This window comes from Podarcis bocagei (assembly GCF_964188305.1).
Source record: "Podarcis bocagei genome assembly, chromosome: 11".
Lineage (NCBI taxonomy): Eukaryota > Metazoa > Chordata > Lepidosauria > Squamata > Lacertidae > Podarcis > Podarcis bocagei.
Window position 1 is genome coordinate 32,798,631 of NC_138136.1, and position 19,057 is coordinate 32,817,687.

The 19,057-nt window shown below is 42.2% G+C and overlaps 1 protein-coding gene across 1 annotated transcript in view; it reads left to right on the plus strand.

Annotated features, from left to right (window-relative positions):
- The window catches only part of EDIL3 (EGF like repeats and discoidin domains 3), a 230,735-nt gene that overhangs the window by 137,696 nt on the left and 73,982 nt on the right, over window positions 1–19,057 (plus strand). The window contains exon 6 of the mRNA XM_081213423.1: window positions 14,071–14,252. Coding sequence (XP_081069549.1) covers window positions 14,071–14,252 — 182 coding nt within the window. The remainder of the gene's footprint in view (window positions 1–14,070; window positions 14,253–19,057) is intronic.

The following is a 19,057-nucleotide window of genomic DNA, read 5'->3' on the forward strand; positions in this document are numbered from 1 at the left end:
TGAGAAGCATCTCTAAATGAGACCCACAATGAAGGTGTAAGCATTACAGATGAAAGAAAATGCTTAGGCTTTGCTCTTCATTCAGTATAATTGGAAAGAGGCGACTCCACAAATGGTTGGCTCAGTTTTGTAGGTCTCAGATTCATGTCTAATTCATGATACCTTCTATCCACCACTTATATGGGCAATTGTGAAGCTATAGCTTGCATCACAATGCAGGTTGCATATACACTGCCATTTAATCTTCATCCAGCAAACTCCAACCACTGGTTGGGGAAGCACTATATGCAATCAATACCTATTCTGTCATTTCTTCTGAAATACTGTGTTTTGATGCATTTTCCTTCTATTGAGTTAAAGAACAACCTAGCTATTTTAAACTGGTAATGGGTACACAGCCTTAGTCATGATCTCAATTCAATGAGATCTCAATTTAATGCCCAAAGATCATATGGGAAAGTTCCTCCCCATTTCTAAACAGCAGGGAAGGTGTATGTGCATTGTTACTATTCTTCTTTACTGATAATACTTAACTCGATACCCTGTATAGATTTTACCTATTTACCCATTTACTTTTACAAATGGAAGGGCTTCTTCTATCCATGAAAGACTTTTGAACCAGTTGTGGAAAGGAGGAGATAATGTTAAGCAATTCACCCTTTCCTTTGCAGTTGCCCCACAGTTCTTGGGGGTCTCTCAACCCTTCCAAAATTCGGAAACTCCTCTGGATCCCCCTCCGGAGGGGGAGGGGAGTTGGCAAATTTGCCTCCTTTGTTTCTGTTGGCAGGAGCAAAGTTCTGGATTCAAGCCAAGCTTTATAATGCAGTGCAAAATCTTTCATGGGAATCACTTCCCTTTTCAGGCTACATTTAACTACCCTTCACTCTTAAAATATGTTATGGTGTGCAAATTCTATGCTGGACAGGTTGTTTAATATCGGTACTAAACTGTACAATACTGAAAGACCCCCGTTTAGGGAGCCAACCACATATCTCCCAAGCACTTTGGCACCATTTCCCTAATTTTTAACATTCATTTGTGAGCTATAAACATAAATTGGTGTTGCAGGGTTCCTATTAAAATGTGATCATAGCACAACATTCTTCCTACAAAATGTAGTGAGGTCTCCCACTTTCTTCACAAGGGTTTACCATGTCATAACACCTAATTATGTAGTTATGCATTGTAATTACAACTCCTAATTGTATCATTGCATATATTTACAATAATTATATAATTGAAATCTGTCATGCCAATTATGCAAATCGATGAGTACTGATTACATCTACCTCAGTTAAACCAAGATTTTCTGACTGTAGTCTAAGAATCCTTAAAATACTGCCACTGAGAATTGTAAAAGATATATATAAAAAATACAAACATTCAATTTAGGTTTTGGTCATGATGGATTTTTGTTTGTTTTTCTTTATTTTTCTTTATTCTGCTTTGAAGTTAACTTTGAACATCTTCAATCCAGGATATTTTTGAACTTCCCTGGAGAGACTTTTCACAGCTTGATTGTAGCTGACTTCCTACTGTTCATTAATTTCAACTGATAACTGTCAGCTATATTACCTCTCAAGAGTTTGGCCTATTTTTATTGATTTATTTATTTGTTACTTTTTTGTTTTTTATGACTGGCATTCAAATTAAAGCTTCACTGAAACCTCTCTCTCTCTCTCTCTCTCTCTCTCTCTCTCTCTCTCTCTCTCTCTCTGTGTGTGTGTGTGTGTGTGTGTATCAGCTATACCAACAATGTATCTAACGTTGTCCATTTGCTGAGAAGGTGCTTGTCAACAGAATGGGCCCTAAGTCAGATCACTATTCCTTCTAGCTCAGTATTGTCCACACTAGCCAGCATCAGCTTTCCAGGCTTTCAGGCATGGTCTTTCTCAGCCCTACCTAGAGAAGCCAGGGGTTGAACCTGGGACCTTTGGCATGCAAGGTAGATGATCTACCACTGAGCTATGGCCCTCTGCAGCTTTGCTCCCTAAATCTTTCCTGGGAGGTTGGGGAGCCTCTGGAGCATGTTTAGGCGGGTGCAAGGCTATAGGGGAATCACTTGAATAGAGTATAAGTGCTGCAATGCGGCCATTCAAGTGAGCAAGCTTTATTGTGGCCCCGGGAGCAGGAAACCCGGGGCTGGCAGGGCCTGTACCATGGAAAAATACAATAAACACACAGGACAAACATCTGGGGTTCAAATAGGCCACAACCTTATGGATTACAGATGTAAGTAGATTTTGGCATTGGCATTGGGTATGTATCCTGAATCAACCAATCCAATGGCTGCTTAATTATGTTGCAGGGTTGATTCTGTGTTGATTCTGCTGTACTCTATGCCGTACATCAAAAAGGGGCGACCCCTTCAGGAATGACCGCTCCACACATAAAACGGGGGGCGATCTTTGCGTGGATGCGCGCAGCCCCTGGATCTGGAGCGGCTCCATCAGCATAGGCTTGGCTTTGCCTTCCCTCAGGTGGGATACCTGGAGGTCTCCGCCTACCTCAGTCAGCTGTCCAATCCCACCTGGGGGGAGCGTTGCCAAGGAGACCAGGCCAGGTAGGGGAGGGACTACCTGCCCACACAATAGAGGGAGGATCTTACCTGGGAATCCTCACTTGGCTCCAGAGCTTCTCCCACCCTACCCACCCTCAGTTAATGTCTTGTTTTGCAGGTTAACCTTTCTTCACAAGTTTGCAGGTTAACTTTTCTTCACAGGTATGCGGGCGCTGCTACGTTAAGGTCGCTGTTAAAGGGCCGGAAAGGAATTTCCCTGCATTGGCAGGTTTCGCCTTTCCTCTAGCAAAACGTCACAACTTTGGCGGTATCAGGACTTGGGCGGAATCCTTTAGTCCATCTTCCTCTTTGCAGCGGCGATACCAGGGTTCCCCGTTAAAGGGGTTTCTGAAGGGAGGCTTTGACCGTACGCCGAAAGGTCGTCATTGCTCTCCCCTGCAGCAGTGGTGGCGTAACGGGGGTGGCTATCTCTGCTTGGACATATGTTATCCAGAGCCGGCCCACCCCCCCACCCCACACACACACACTGGATAACCCTGATGCTCCCTAGGTCCCCGGTTGGGGACTGGTGAGGGATAACGCCCAATGCCTGAGCCAAGGTCTACCCACATTTGAAATTTAATAAAGTTGTGGCCAATTTAATCCCCATAGCACGTTGTCTTGAGTCGTTATTCCACATGACGGAGGGGCCGCTCGGGATCTGGGGGACTCCGCCTGTACACGCAATGCCATTTTGGGGAGTGCTGTGGCCCATTGGCCCCCAACTGAGCATCTGGACAGAAGCACCTCCCTCTGGAACCTTTTACTGGGGTGCCCCATGATACCAAATTGAAAACGCTGTCCCTCCCAAGCCAATAAAGAGACAGTGGGTTGAAAGTTAAAAAAAAAATTTATTCTGAGCCACAGAACAGAGTCTCAATTGGATACTTCCCAAAAGACTAAGTCTAGAACAAAGAATGCACAAAGCATTTATACAATTGTAGCAAACACAGACACATGATTTCCTGTTTCACTATTGGCTAGTAACGCATGTGGACAAAGCATTCCTAAGTCAGGAAGTCTTCTAATTGGCTACAGGACAGTTACTTCCTGAAGAGGGATGTGGATGGTGCTGTGGTCTAAACCACTGAGCCTCTTGGGGTTGCCGATCGGAAGGTCGTGGTTCAAATCCACACGATGGGGTGAACTTCTGTTACTCTGCCCCAGCTTCTGCCAACCTAGGTGTTCAAAAGCATACCAGTGCAAGTAGATAAATAAGTACTGCTGTGACAGGAAGGTAAACGGCATTTCCGTGCACTCTGGTTTCTGTCATGGTGTTCTGTTGCACCAGGAGTGGTTAAGTCATGCTGGCCACATGACCCGGGAAGCTGTCTGTGGATGAATGCCGGCTCCCTTGGCCTGAAAGTGAGATGAGCACCACACCCCATAGTCGCCTTTGACTGGACTTAACGTTCCAGGGGTCCTTTACCTTTACTTCCTGATGCTCCCTTATCTCAAGCTTAGGCCAGGCCAGGCTAGGCATAACTGGCTTTGCAGTTGTGGTTGTAACTGTGGGAACGTGTTTATGCAGACTCAGCAGGCTGAGGTTAGCTGTGTACATGATGTGCAAACTTCAGTGTTATGTCATCTCTGAGTTACAGCTCTGAGGTATGGCTCTGAGTTATGATACCTCTGAGTTATGGCACCCAGGTCTCAGAAATATGACAGAGAATGTGAGCCAAGTTGTGTGCTGTGCTGTGTTGACACTATGAGTCTTGACATCTGGCCCTAGGTCATGACATCCAGCTGGGTGCCAAATCATGGCATCCAGCTATCACCCTGAAGCGAAAGTGTCATTCCCTCCAACATTCCTCTGATGAAAATAGGAATGTCCCATTCCATAATGATAATTTTACTATTTATACCCTCTGAGCAGCTACTCTGGGCAGCTCCAACATAATAAAACAGTAAACATTTTTTTAAAAAACCTTCCCTATACAGGATTTCCTTCAGACAGCTCAGGAGTCGAATAACTCCAAACCCTCCAACATTTATCCAATGAAAACAGGGATATCCTAAGGAAAAATGGGATATTCCAGGATCAAATCAGAAACTGGGATGGTTTCTCTAAATCAGGGACATCCCTGGAAAATAATAATAATAGGGACACTTGGAGGGTCTGTGGTGCGTGGGTTTCTAATTTGATCCCAGAATGTCCCACTTTTCCTTAGGATGTCCCTACTTTCATTGGAGAAATTTTGGAGGGTATGGTAGGGCAAGCTAGTAAGGTGTGTGGGGTATAAATAGTAAAATTATCATTATGGGATGTCCCTATTTTCATTGGAGAAATGTTGGAGTGTATGTAACAGGGTGTTCAGAACTGTGATCACATGCCTGCAAGCTGAAACTGGACAGCCCATTCATTCTACCGCCTTATTCTATTGTACATGTAGATAATAGGACCGTAAGATAAAGCCTGCCTAAGTCAGTCTATTGATTTTAATATTTCAATAAGAATAGCAACTTTGGATTAGGAGGCTTTTATATTGTTCTATGAGTGATAAACTTATTTAGGGATATTTAGCAGATCTTGTTAGGCAGGATTTAAATTAATGATGCAATTCCCAAAGCAGTCTGCCAGCACAAGCCTGACTACAGTGAAGTTATTCACTGTACCAACACAGATGATGTTACCTTCTGCTGTCTTTAGTCAGACTGAATATTAGAAATATCTCATCAGAAATTCCTGAAGTTGTGCCAATTTCATTGTGTGCTCCATTCGAAGAGCAAGCCTTTTATTTTTTATAAATCATATGTGGACACATTAATTATCAGTCTACCTTATTATTATTATTTTGTTTTACTGCCTGCCTGCAGTGTTTTTTCCCTTATTTGCTCCCTAATACAGCCTAAGAATTTCATAAATTTATGCATCTTTAACAAGAAATTACCTTACCCATATAGCCTATAGGCAGAGAATTTGGCATCATCCATTAATGTATGAGAATATCAAAACTGTTTGCTGTTATTATTTAGTTATCAGGTTCCAGGTTAGCAGAAAGAAAATCTGCAAGCATCTATTTTGTCGACAAAACATAGACACTCTTCAGTTCTGAATAAATGCATTACTTTAGCTTAGTTTACATGTTACACTAAGCCAAACCTTGGCTTGGCAAAACATGTATTCATGTGAGTTCCTAGAATGGAGCTGATAGCAACTTTGCTTCTCCCTGGTCCTTTTTGCTGTCATGTCACACTAAACCAAGGTTTGGCTTGTGTGTCATCTAAACTTAGGGTTGTGTGCCTTGTTTGGCCTGCTCTGCATCCCCTAAACCAGTGTTTCCCAACCTTTTTTGGGCAAAGGCACACTTGTTTCATGAAAAGAATCTCGAGGCACACCACCATTAGAAAATGTTTAAAAAATTAACTCTGTGCCTATATTGACTATATATAAAGTATATATAAAGTGTGTGTGTGTGTATATATATATATATATATATATATATATATATATATATATATATGTAGGTTTTGGTGTCTTCGGGTGTCTTCCCGTGTAAGAGTTGGGGTGTCTAGGCGACGTTTCGACGAGGTCTCACTCGTCATCTTCAGGCTGGTGCTTTCGGCTTCTTGTTACTAGAACAGAGCAGGATCTCAGTGTTTGAGTTCCTATAAATACTGTTGAGGGGGTGTGGTGTATAGCCTCCAACGTTCTGGGCAGAGAGGAAGTTCCTAGGTTAATGTGCCTTTTCTTCTTTTGTTCATTAATTACTTGAGGGATATCTAGAGTGATTACTTGAGTGATATTCTGGGTACCACTTAGGAGGGTCATTAGGTGTGGATTAGTTGCTAAAGCTTTCGTGTCTTGACCTCTTGACCTTGTAAAGAGTTTTTCTGAGAAGATGGCTGTACTGCACTTAGTTGTGCTCTGGCTTGGCTTCGTGTATAGGGGCGAGCTGTGGTTTTGTGCCCTGTGCCAGCCAGATCTGTGTAGGGATTGCAGGGGGGTGCAGCATCCGGAGGTGCCACTATGGTTTGGCACCCCTCTCACCGGTCATCGCAAATCTGTACATGGAACACTTTGAAACCAATGCTTTAGACAAGTCAGAACACAAACCCAAACTTTGGCTCAGATATGTTGACGACACCTTTGTAATTTGGCCACACGGGAAGGAAAAACTAGATAGCTTCCTCACACATCTCAACAGCCTACACCCCAAAATACAATTCACTATGGAAATAGAAGCCAACAACCAACTTCCCTTCCTTGACGTCCTAATCTACAAAAAACCTGATGGCTCCCTAGGACACACTATCTACCGGAAAAAAAAACACACCAACCGCTACTTACATGCACAATCACACCACCACCCTGCACAAATAAACTCCGTAGCCAAGACTCTCATCTCCAGAACCAAACGCCTGGCTGACAAAGACCACTTGACAACTGAGTTACAGAATCTCTCAAATGTGTTAATCGCCAACGGATACCAGCAAAACAGGGTTACGAAGCTAATCCAAAAAGAAACACCCCCCAAAAACCAAGACACAGAAGAAAACAATGGCATGGCCCTCCTTCCTTATATCAAGGGCACTACAGATAAAATTAGCAAAATCCTCCATAAACACAATATCAAAACAGCCTTTTGCACCAACCAAAAAATAGCCAATATCCTCAGAAACCCAAAAGATAAAATCCAGTTAGAAAACCAAGGGGTCTATGAAATACCCTGCAAAGTCTGCCCAGCCACGTACATTGGACAAACAAACAGACGAATAAATGCACGTATCGCAGAACACAAGAATGCCGTCAAAAAAGAAGAAAAAACTTCCTCTCTTTACCAACACATGAAAGAAACAGGACACGAAATTAATTTTGCAGATTCCAAATTGCTCTTTAACATGGAACATCACCACAAGAGAATAATCATGGAAGCCATCGAGATAGAGAAACACCCTCACAACATGAACAAGCGTGACGACACGTCCCGCCTGCCAGACATCTGGAAATTAGCCCTCCCCACAAAAACCGACACCAGAACCAGAGGCACACAGAACGCCATCTCCAATCAACCACACCAGACCCAAACCCAGACCCTCTCCACAGATAAATTACAGACACCATCCAGTAGCCAAACCATAGTGGCACCTCCGGATGCTGCACCCCCCTGCAATCCCTACACAGATCTGGCTGGCACAGGGCACAAAACCACAGCTCGCCCCTATACACGAAGCCAAGCCAGAGCACAACTAAGTGCAGTACAGCCATCTTCTCAGAAAAACTCTTTACAAGGTCAAGAGGTCAAGACACGAAAGCTTTAGCAACTAATCCACACCTAATGACCCTCCTAAGTGGTACCCAGAATATCACTCAAGTAATCACTCTAGATATCCCTCAAGTAATTAATGAACAAAAGAAGAAAAGGCACATTAACCTAGGAACTTCCTCTCTGCCCAGAACGTTGGAGGCTATACACCACACCCCCTCAACAGTATTTATAGGAACTCAAACACTGAGATCCTGCTCTGTTCTAGTAACAAGAAGCCGAAAGCACCAGCCTGAAGATGACGAGTGAGACCTCGTCGAAACGTCGCCTAGACACCCCAACTCTTACACGGGAAGACACCCGAAGACACCAAAACCTACATTCCTGTACCCGTGAAAATCTACGAAAGCATATATATATATATACACACACTATATATAAAGTATATATAAAGACTACGGATTTGTGTCACTGCCCATTTCCATGAAAGATTTATTCATGCATTTTGCACAATGCCACAATCCCACATGCAACTTTTAAAAAGGATAATAAAGGATGATCTGCATGACTGCCTTGGCAAGCGCAATACCTGCCAGGCTCAACGGCCGGTCTCGCGCTGCCGCTTCCCGCGCTCTCAAGGCCCCGGGAGGAGGAAGGCGTGAAGGGAATCCCGAAGGCGCAAAAACCTCGTGCATGCGCAGGCCTTCCGCCTGCGACAGCCCAGTAGGCCGGCCGAAGCGAGCTAGCGTGCGGCAGAGCGGCGATGGGATGTGGGAGGGAGGGAGCTCGCCGCCCCGCGTGTGCCTATGTGGGGCACGTTACAGCCCCATGATGTCAGCGCCACGCAGGCAGCCAGGCAGGCAGACGGCGAGAGCCCCGCGCTGGGCGGCCTCTCCTCGCCGCCGCCGCCCCGCCTCTCGCCGCCCGACTCGCCCGCCTCCCTCCCACGGCACACCAGGCAACATCTCGCGGCACACTAGTGTGCCGCGGAACAGCGGTTGAAAAACACTGCCCTAAACTAGCATGTGTGGTGGAAGGTGCTGGCCTAGCACCAGTGTTGAAATGAGATTCAGCTGCTAGTCCAGTCAGATTTGGTACATGGAATGAGGGGTGTCATCTCCACCCCAGGCAGCAAAACGCCTTTGGCCAGCCTTGCATCGTAATCATTATTGTTTAGAAATGGTTGCCATGGTCTCACTTCACTTCATTATTATTATTTTTTACAAACTCATTCCTGACCTCTCAGAAACACTTACGTATAAGAGCACTTCTAGAAGAAATAATCAGAATAGGGGTTGAGTTTTGAACCCGATGCCCCCACAAAGCCTATCAGTAGAGCAAGAACTATTGAATTCTTAGCAGCGGGTTCCCAGAAGCATCTGTCTAGTGCTATGGGAAACAGCACCCATCCATTCATGAAGAAGTTCCATAGAGCATTTGGGAGGCATGTGGTGATCTCCCATTCCCTGCAACTCTCTCTCTCTCTCTCTCTCTGTGTGTGTGTGTGTGTGTGTGTGTAGGAAATAAATAAATCTGTTCACTGTACTCTTTTCGGCACCTGCCAAAAACATTTTTGCATAGGCAAGCCTACCCAGATTTGGAGAATGTGTAGATGTGTTTTAATCTGTTTTTAGCTTATTGCTGATTTTAATTATTATTATTTGATTGGCTATTTTGGTGATGACTTTGCTGTTTTTTTCTTTTTATAAACCACTTTGAGGTGTTTGGGTGTTGTTGGTTTTTTGCAATCAAGCAATATATAAATTGTACAAAATACAATAAGGTTTGCATCACATTAGTTTAAATGGGAAAACAGGGCGCAATTGGACCCAACAGAACTCCTCTTGACTAGTTTTAGCACATAATGTTTGGCAATCTTTAACTTGGATATTTTCCGTCTATTAGGGAGGGCAATTTAGTTGAGCATCATTTATTGCAAACATTAATTCTGGATCTTCTCTCACATACCTGAAACCTCTCTTTGTATCTGTGTCAATCATATTTGCATTTCAATTTAAGATGTGGCTCTGATTCTACAAATAAATTTATGCAGCGTCCTGTAGCCCACGTTCATGGGGTACATTATGTGACTGACATCTGGCACAATTATTAGAAGTTTCAAAAGCTAATATAGATATTTAAATAAAATAAAATAACAGGCTTTGTGGCTTTTGAAACGTATTTAAATTAGAGCAATTTGCATGCACTTGTGCTTTGTATGGTGGCAATAGCTCATTTTTAACATTTTGCATTAGCATTGCATTCTTGATGGTTTACAAAGGACATGTGATACATTCTCAGCCTTTACTGAAGAATTAGGCCAGCTGGTATGTTTTAAGCTATCTTAGTAAATGTGTCTTGTAATGCTGTTGTCATCTTTTAGGAGAAGCCTTTTGTTGCATTTAAATTTTAGAAAAGAAAGAATACAATTTAAAATACATGTGGAAGGCCAGAATTTCACACTTGAAAGAAAAGGATAATCCCTTTTAGCAGCATAGCTAAAGCAAGCTATTATCTGAAGGGAGTACCTTCCAGCAATGTTAAGTGCATTATATTTGATGGTGCTTTTGTGTGGGTTGGCCACAGTAAAGCAGATGACCTCTCAGTTGATAATTTAACTGGAAAGATGTGACAAGACAAAGCAATCCAACTCAGCATTAATGGACCAAAATGCATTTTATGAAATAGGTGAAGGTTTTATTATCCTTATTGATTGATGTACGCCAATGATACATACAGAAACACTAGCATAAGAGAAAAAACAGGGAACAATATGTTGTATATCTACTTTGACAGCAAAATTATATTGACAGGACAAAATTAGAACCATTTTCTGAACAATAAATAATATGATAACAAGAACAAGTTTCTCTTTGTCTTGTAAGCATTGGCATTTGAAACTCTAACTTTTCAGAGGCATTGGTTATCCAGCCATTCATACAGTGCCTTGACATCCAGCATAGGAATCTGTGAGTGGAAAGAAGATCTCCTATGTCATTCTCTTCTACCTGCAGCATATGTTCTACTGAGTCAAGGATGAGGGAGTTAGGCTGGGGCAGCCTGGCTGTCCTGGGAACTTCTTGGTTCAGCCAAAGATCCACTGGATCCTAGCCCCTCATCCTGCTGATTCTTGCTATAGAATTGCTCCTTTAGCGTAGTGCTACTGCAACACATAATGCTTGCATTCATGGCCTGCACCACGGCTGTCTCTAAGAAAGACTTTGATGGTTGCATGTGGCTTTCAAACCTGGAGCTGTCCTTGCCCTTGAAGACTTGTCAGCAGATATCAAATGACCTCCATATTTATTTTGAATGTGCCTCAAAAGCCAGCCCTTAATTGCTCCTACCTGATCAGGGGGGGGGGAGGGGGCGGGAATTGTGGCAAGGAGTAAATAGGCTGCAAATCTCACCTTCTTCAGCCTCCTACCCTTTCAACAATTTGTAGTAGACAAATATCTTCACTGCTATGAAGGCGAAGCCTTCATCCCATCCCCACTTTTTCCTTTCTCAAAAGAAAAAGATGAAGGACAATTTTTTCCTTGAAATATATTGTGGCAAAGTTCAAATGAAGATTCGCATCTTCTAGGGAACACAAGTATGCACTTGCTATATAGATCAAGGGCTCTCCAAAGATTTAGTAAATACCTTGAGAAAGAAACTTGGCTTCTGTTCATAAAGTTGAGCAGGGTAGGAGGGGAGTCATGTTCAATTATCACTGAATATGTGCAGAATTAAAATTGGACCAGTAATCTGTGGCTGCCAACTGTTTTAAATAGCTGTCAGTAAAATGGATAGCCCCCTAAAATTGTTCCTGTAGTCATAATCATATAATTTTATAGTACCACAGTAATGAAGCAGCTTGAAAAGTGTTCTGCGTCTGCTGGAAGGAAAGAAGATTCTGTGTCTTCAAGTGCTTTTGTGCAATACATTCTGGTCCTCTGCAGAAAATAGGCTTTGTGCTATGGATGAAAAAGGACCAATAATGGCCCATATAGTTTCTATTGGTTATGGAAATAATATGAAATAAACAAACTACCACAATATTCATTCCAACCTATCTATAAAGATACTCCATAAAGTTTATTTTCCTTTATTTTTCACTCCTCCCAAAGCAAAGTACTCTCACAAAACAGCAGTGAGAGAACAGGAATAGCTGTGAGCTAAATTGCACATTGAGAAGTTTATGCATGAATCAGTATTAACTACCATAGTATTAGAGGTCATCTATAATCCCACTGTCAGGGTTTGTGTTCGGTACTATTATCATGCCATACTAAGCACAGCCAGAGTTATCTCATTCCACAAAATTAGGCACTGGAAGGAGAAGCGGACCACAGATGTCTAAAGCATATTTGCTTTTCACATGTCTCCCATTTGAAATCTGTTTGTGTTGAGCTGCTGATGGCTTCTTGTGGAGCTCTGCTAGCTGGATAAGTTAAAAGAATGCACCCAAGACTGCAGCATCACCTTGAATAACAATAAAGCAATGTCTTCCGGCGGCAACCATTATTTTAAAGATACCGTATTTTTTGCACCATAACACTCACTTTTTTCCTCCTAAAAAGTAAGGGGAAATGTCTGTGCGTGTTATGGAGGGAATGCCTACGGGTGGCATGCCTACGGATTTTCCTCCTCTAAAAACTACGTGCGTGTTATGGTCGGGTGCATGTTATAGAGTGAAAAATACAGTACTACATTTTGTTGTGCACCTATTAGAGATCTGTTTAAGCCATCAACAGATTGTGATGTAAATTATTCCTGATATAAATTATTCATGCCCCTACTGCTACTCTAAGCACACCAGTGATGCCTCCCACTTTCTGACAGTGGAAAACACATTACCAATTGTTGATGGGAACTGTGCTGCCTTTGCACACAAACCTTTGTTGAAGCTGGCAATGGAAGCTCCCTGCATTTGTAGAACTCTGGTTCAATAGCCACTGGGTAAATTCACACATAACACCCAAACCATGATACTAACAGGACCGCTTCCACGTTAGAAGGGAATCGGGGCAAAGTGTGCTTTTGTATTCCCCCTCCCTCCGTTGCCAGTGGATCTCAGTGAACCTATCTGACTTCAGTGGCAATGCTTTAAACAGTGGTGGAGAGCTGTGTGTAGCTACCTTTTTAATTTCCCACAGTGTGCCTAGAATGACTCTGTGTCAGGAGCATTGTGGGAAAATAAGAGGGTGACTAGATCCACTCACCTGTTGAAGCTCAATGTGTAGAGTCAAAGACAGGTATCAGTTGTGGGTCTGGCAGTCTTGGCAGCTGCTTAAGGATGTCAGGAGTTGACATCAGCCTCCTGTACGTGAATATGGCCTATATTAGCATCCTCCCTCTTTCCTCCATGTGCTCTGATTCCCTGCCTTGTTTTTAATGGCACACCATAGCTCATTGCTATATCTGAACAGGACAAACCATGAATGTATACAATAGTTTAAACTATATTTGAAATCTCTAGCTGTGGATTTTCTACACTGAGAAGTGGTTGGTCTCCTGGTTTGCAAACCATAGTTTACTCAGTTCAGATAATCCAGGAAACAATGTTTTGTTTCTTGGTCAGAAGGAAATCTGAGCACTTCAGGGAAATAGGGTGGCAAAAGCGAATACATGAATCATGATGTGGTATGTCTTAACCAACCTGTTTAACATCTTGATGTTGTCTTTTTATTAAATAAATAGAATAAAACAAATATATTGTTTAGTACTAATGTAGGATTCTACTTTCTCCTCCTTGCCAAAACATTTTGTTTGTTCAGAATTGTCTGAACTTATGCCAATTTTTCTCATCAAGGAAGTATATTGACTAAAACTCCTGTTGTAACTGGGTTTCTGCTGGGTTTAGCAGCAGCTAACAAATCTGTTCATAGGTGAAATGTATGATCCTGATTATATATGAAATGCTTTCCCCCCCTCAATGAAATGAATTGATTTTCCTCCAACACTATTGACAGGCTTTGAAATCACAGGTTTTATTTTCAACTTTAAAGATAGATCAAAATACAGTGAAATAAGCTTACAGAGAAATATGATTTTTTAAAAATAAAATCAAAAAAATCTTTAAAGCAAAGGATCAAAGATATAGAATATTAATCAAATAGATGTTGTATACTCCAAAAAGACCGTGAACAAACTGATGTGAAAATGTAGAGAACTAAATTTATGTTGGAAGAAATGAGAAATTATGGGGGAACAGAAATTGACAGATTCACCTGTCCCTAGTCAGGAATCTATTATCCATATTCTTGTGTTTCAAATGTTCTGTATCTTTGCTTCTTTTCATCCCTTCTTTTCCTACAGAATGCTCTGGGCCATTGGGAATTGAAGGCGGAATAATTTCAAACCAGCAGATTACTGCATCATCTACCCATCGGGCACTTTTTGGGCTCCAGAAATGGTATCCTTACTATGCACGACTTAACAAGAAAGGTCTTGTAAATGCTTGGACTGCAGCAGAAAACGACAGATGGCCATGGATTCAGGTAACAGATGGAGCTGTGAGAGGGTGGGTGGGTGGCAGGAAGTCTCCTAGCCTCTGTTGCCAACATCACTTAAGTAACTGATGAACACAAATGGCACTATTATCAGGATTCTTATTTACAACCTTTAATTGAGGCCTAGACTTATGAGGAGGCATTTTTATTGTGATCGCTGTAGACCTTTTAAGTGCTCCAGGCCTTATCAGAAAGCAGGAACCTGCCGCCACAAAAATCTGTTGAGCATACATTCCAGTTTGCAGAAATGTATTTGTTCATTATTGCTGTAGTGGCACCATCTGTTGAAAGGCATATTGTTACACATTACCACTGCCTCCGCTTCATAAAACACAATAGGTCACTACCTAACTCAATGGGAGTTTTAACGGATGGTATTTATAAGAGCTCCAGCCACCACAGAGAGTGAGATAAGAGAAAGATTGCCTTTGAGGCTTCTCACGTTAATGAACCGTTGCCAGAGGGGTATATATAATCTGGACATTTGCTTGTTATTTTTGGTTATTTAACAATGCATATGCTGCCATTTTGGACACGGGTGGTGCTGTGGGTTAAACCACAGAGCCTAGGACTTGCCAATCAGAAGGTCGGCGGTTTGAATCCCTGCAACGGGGTGAGCTTCCCTTGCTTAGTCCCTGCTCCTGCCAACCTAGCAGTTCAAAAGCACAAAGTGCAAGTAGATAAATAGGTACCGCTCTGGCGGGAAGGTAAACGGCGTTTCCGTGTGCTGCTCTGGTTCGCCAGAAGCAGCTTAGTCATTCTGGCCACATGACCCGGAAGCTGTACACCGGCTCCCTTGGCCAATAAAGCGAGATGAGCGCCGCAACCCCAGAGTCGGTCACGACTGGACCTAATGGTCAGGGGTCCCTTTACCTTACCTTTATGCTGCCATTTCGGAGTCCTCTAATCGTGGCTTACGATTAATATAATGAGAAATGTCCTGATCCACTGGCCCAAAGGAGGGCTCCTAGGAGTGGTTGGGTACAGGGATACCAAAGAAGTATGCCCAAAATGCCAGTGATCAGTTCTAGTCCTTTATTATAGGAAGGTATAAGCAAATCAGCCTGCCAGGTCTCCCAGCCTTTAGAGACATGGGGTGGACACCACAGTAAGAAGATACTTTGTATGTACCCAAAACAAGTGTCCATACATTCTTTATACACAACGCAGCTTATGTCACTTTGGTTAGGTCTTTCCATCACTTCACCTGAACGGATGAGGGCATAGGTGGCAGATACCCAAGTCTTATGGATAGCTTCCCTTTCTGGAGTCAGAGCCCAGCACTTCAAGTGAATGTAAACATATGCATGAGCTTGTTGTTACAACAACTACCAATTAATTGTGGGGTTATCTTGACTACCAAGATGGCATTTACAGAGCTTCCTTTGGTTCAACACAAGAATGTTTGTCACTGTGTGATGAAGGGAGAAAGAGAAATTGAATAAATGGATGATATCCAACTAAGTCATACTCAGAGTAGACTTATTTAAATCAGTGGGTGAGAGCTAGTTGTTGCAGCCTGCATATGCAGCAGCAACAACAACAACTACAACAACAACAACAATTAACAGGGTAAGGAGGACAGAAGAAAGGAAGACTGCTCATACTGCACTGGATCTCACCTACTGGACTAAAGTTCATTGATTTCAGTGGGTCTGCTCTGAGTATGACTAATGTTGGAAACCACTCAATAGCTTTAAAATATTTAACTTAAAAACAGCAGCATGAGAAAGTGGCAGTCTTTGCCTTCCATTAACAATATTGATCTCTCCCTGTCTGAGAAATTCAGTTTTTTCATGTTACATATCATATGAAAGATTTCAATTAAGTGGGACTTACTTCTGAGTAAACATGTACAGGACTGCATTGTCAGGTGTGTTGTGTACTTTTCTTTTGTTGTAAATGCGCCATCTCCTTCATTTTCCAGGTGCATGACAAACACTAACCAATAAATATGTAATTTATTTTTTCCAGCATCACCCTAATGAACTGAATATTAAAATTACCATTCTAAAATTATGCTCCCAGCATGCAACTACTACTAGAACTACAATGTTTATAATTGGCTTGCAATTTAGAGGGTCAGTGGCTATGGCATTGAAAGCAAATTAAGGGAGACACACTCATATCTAACTTTAAAGCACTCCTTGTAGATTTACAGAATTAATAAAAGAACACCCATGTTAAATGCTTACTGCTTCATTAAGACCAAAAAATGCTGATTTAACTTTGTTGGAAGATATAGCATCTTATATCTTTGATTTTAATAACCACCACTTAGATATGATCAAATTCATCTCTTAACCTATTGTAGTAAACTCAGCCTTTTCTTTTTAACTCCAAGCAATGAATAAGTGTTGTTGTCTCTGCCTAGGCTAGTGTAACTTTTAGCTTTTAAAACAAATATTTCCAGAAAGGCAGGAAGGATACAACAAAGGGAGAGTTTGGAAATAATGCCTGGCCAGCCCACCCATTATGCTAAGCCATGGTTGATCTAAACCATGGTTTATAAACCAGCAATAAACTATTACTTACAACAAACTATGAGTATGTTTTGTTTGTGGTTAATAGACACTGTACCATATAACCATATACTGGTACACAAAGTCCAGAGAGCATGGGAGATATAGTTCTTGAATTGCAGCAACCTCTGACAGGCCTACCTTACCAACTGAACGACCTAACTTTCAAGTTGAAACAAAATAGAAAAATTCCTTCCAGTAGCACCTTAGAGACCAACTAAGTTTGTGATTGGTATGCCGCAATCACTCATCTCCTACTACCCTTCTGAGAAAAAACCCACCCACCCTCCCACTATATATAAGGGTCTGGTGACTTCTGTTTCAGTGTATCTGAAGAAGTGTGCATGCACATGAAAGCTCATACCAATCAAAACTTAGTTGGTCTCTAAGGTGTCACTGGAAGGAATTTTTTTTATTTTGTTCTAACTTTCAAGATTCTTCAGGCTTTGCATTTAGTCAAACACCTATTCAACATATCAGAGTGACAGAAAAGGAATAAGGAAAGGAAAGAGCCTCTGCTGCTACTCTTGCCAGGGACTAGGCTGGTGAAAAGGTTTTCAGAGATGGCAAGATTTGGGAGATACATGTGGAAAGGGGTTTCTCTGGGTTTTACCTTGATCAGCGGCATAGAATAATTTGCAGGCTTTGAAACCACTCCTCCCATTTAATGTGGGCTTTTAGAAGCACATAAGTTCATCTCCAAGCGTCTCTTGGAGTTTGTCAACATTTCTCATGAATTTAGTCCATTTGTACTGTGTGCTGCAGGGATTTTGTCACTTACTGAAGCCTTTTCACCCTACAGGAGTAGGGAGACCTCCACTGGCTGTTAGAGAAAAACAGAGCTGAACTTCCTCTCAAGTGTCAGAATGCAAAATAAGCTTCCTTGCTAAACCCACCCACAGACATTGATCTGTAGGCCAGGTGTGGAAATCAATTGATCCTTGATCTTCCCATGTGAGAAAGCACAAATTGATCCCATAATGTCCTTCCTTTTTCTCCATCTAAGCTATTAATTTATCTATTGCTCGTTGTTGTTTCATGAGTGCAAGCATTTCAATATCCTGATGGCAGGGAATCAAAGCAGAACGGTGGCATATATTATCAGCTCTTTGGGGAGAAGCTATTTCGCATTGGTCTTAGCTAAAGAGAATATCCAACTCTCAACACTTACCCAGTTCTGATTAAAGCTTGCATCCCTAAGGACATATTATACCAAGTACATTAATTTACTGCTTAGCCCTAATGATCCCATTTAAGTTATCCCTGATGGAAAATTACAAATTACATTTAGAAAGAGATTTTAAAAGTAATCTTACACATAGCTATAAATAAAGGTCCTGGAAAGCCAAAACACTGTTACGGTGCCTCTCTGTTTCAGTAACATACTGTAGCTTGCTTGATCTGTACTTATTTGGTTGTTCATCCTAATTACAACAAAGCTTGAGTATATTTGCTTCCTTATTAATTGTAAAAGATAGATCCTACATATTATTCAAGCAGCTGTAAGTAGTTGTGTTAAAGAAAATTAAATACAGTCCCTGATTCAAGTAAACACACTTCTTCCTATTGCAAATAAATGTCTGAAGTGGAGTAATATCTGCATACCATTCCCTCCCTCCCTCTCCAAACACACACACCATCAACCAGGGTGGAGTTGGGGGTGGATTACTCTGTAAGAAGGTCTTTTGCCCCAGAAGAAGTGGAAGTAAGTCTATGTGTGACTCCTTAGCTATATAGGTGTGAATAAATCACATTTTCAAACGTGTTTACTTGGACATAGTTTATGTTGAACTAGAAAAGTTTACTCTGTGTGTGATCAGTGGCGGAGCTTCATGCTTCGGCACCTGGGGGGGGGAGGAAGGAATGGGGCAGGGCTGGCGCGCATCCTGGGGGTGTGGCACCCAGCAAAGGCAGGGGTCAGCCACGATGGCACCCCGCCAGGATCGCGCTGCCAGGGGTTGTGCGCTCCCCGCGCACCCCTCTTCCTCTGCCAGTGTGTGTGATAAGTTGGGTAGTAAGTTGCATCAGACTGATCCGAGGAAAGGTGTGGGTTTTTCACTTTTGATTGGCTTGCTGGATGGAAATTCTTTGTCACTCATTAGATGAGAAAAATGGTCTGACCTGGGGTAGTCCAGAAACAAATCCGATTGGTTGAAAGGTTGGATGGACCATAAATAAGGTACTTTCACCACTGATCAGGCTGAATGTGTCTCTCTCTCATATATTGAGGGGGGATATTGAGGAGGATATTGAGGATAGGGAAAGTGTACA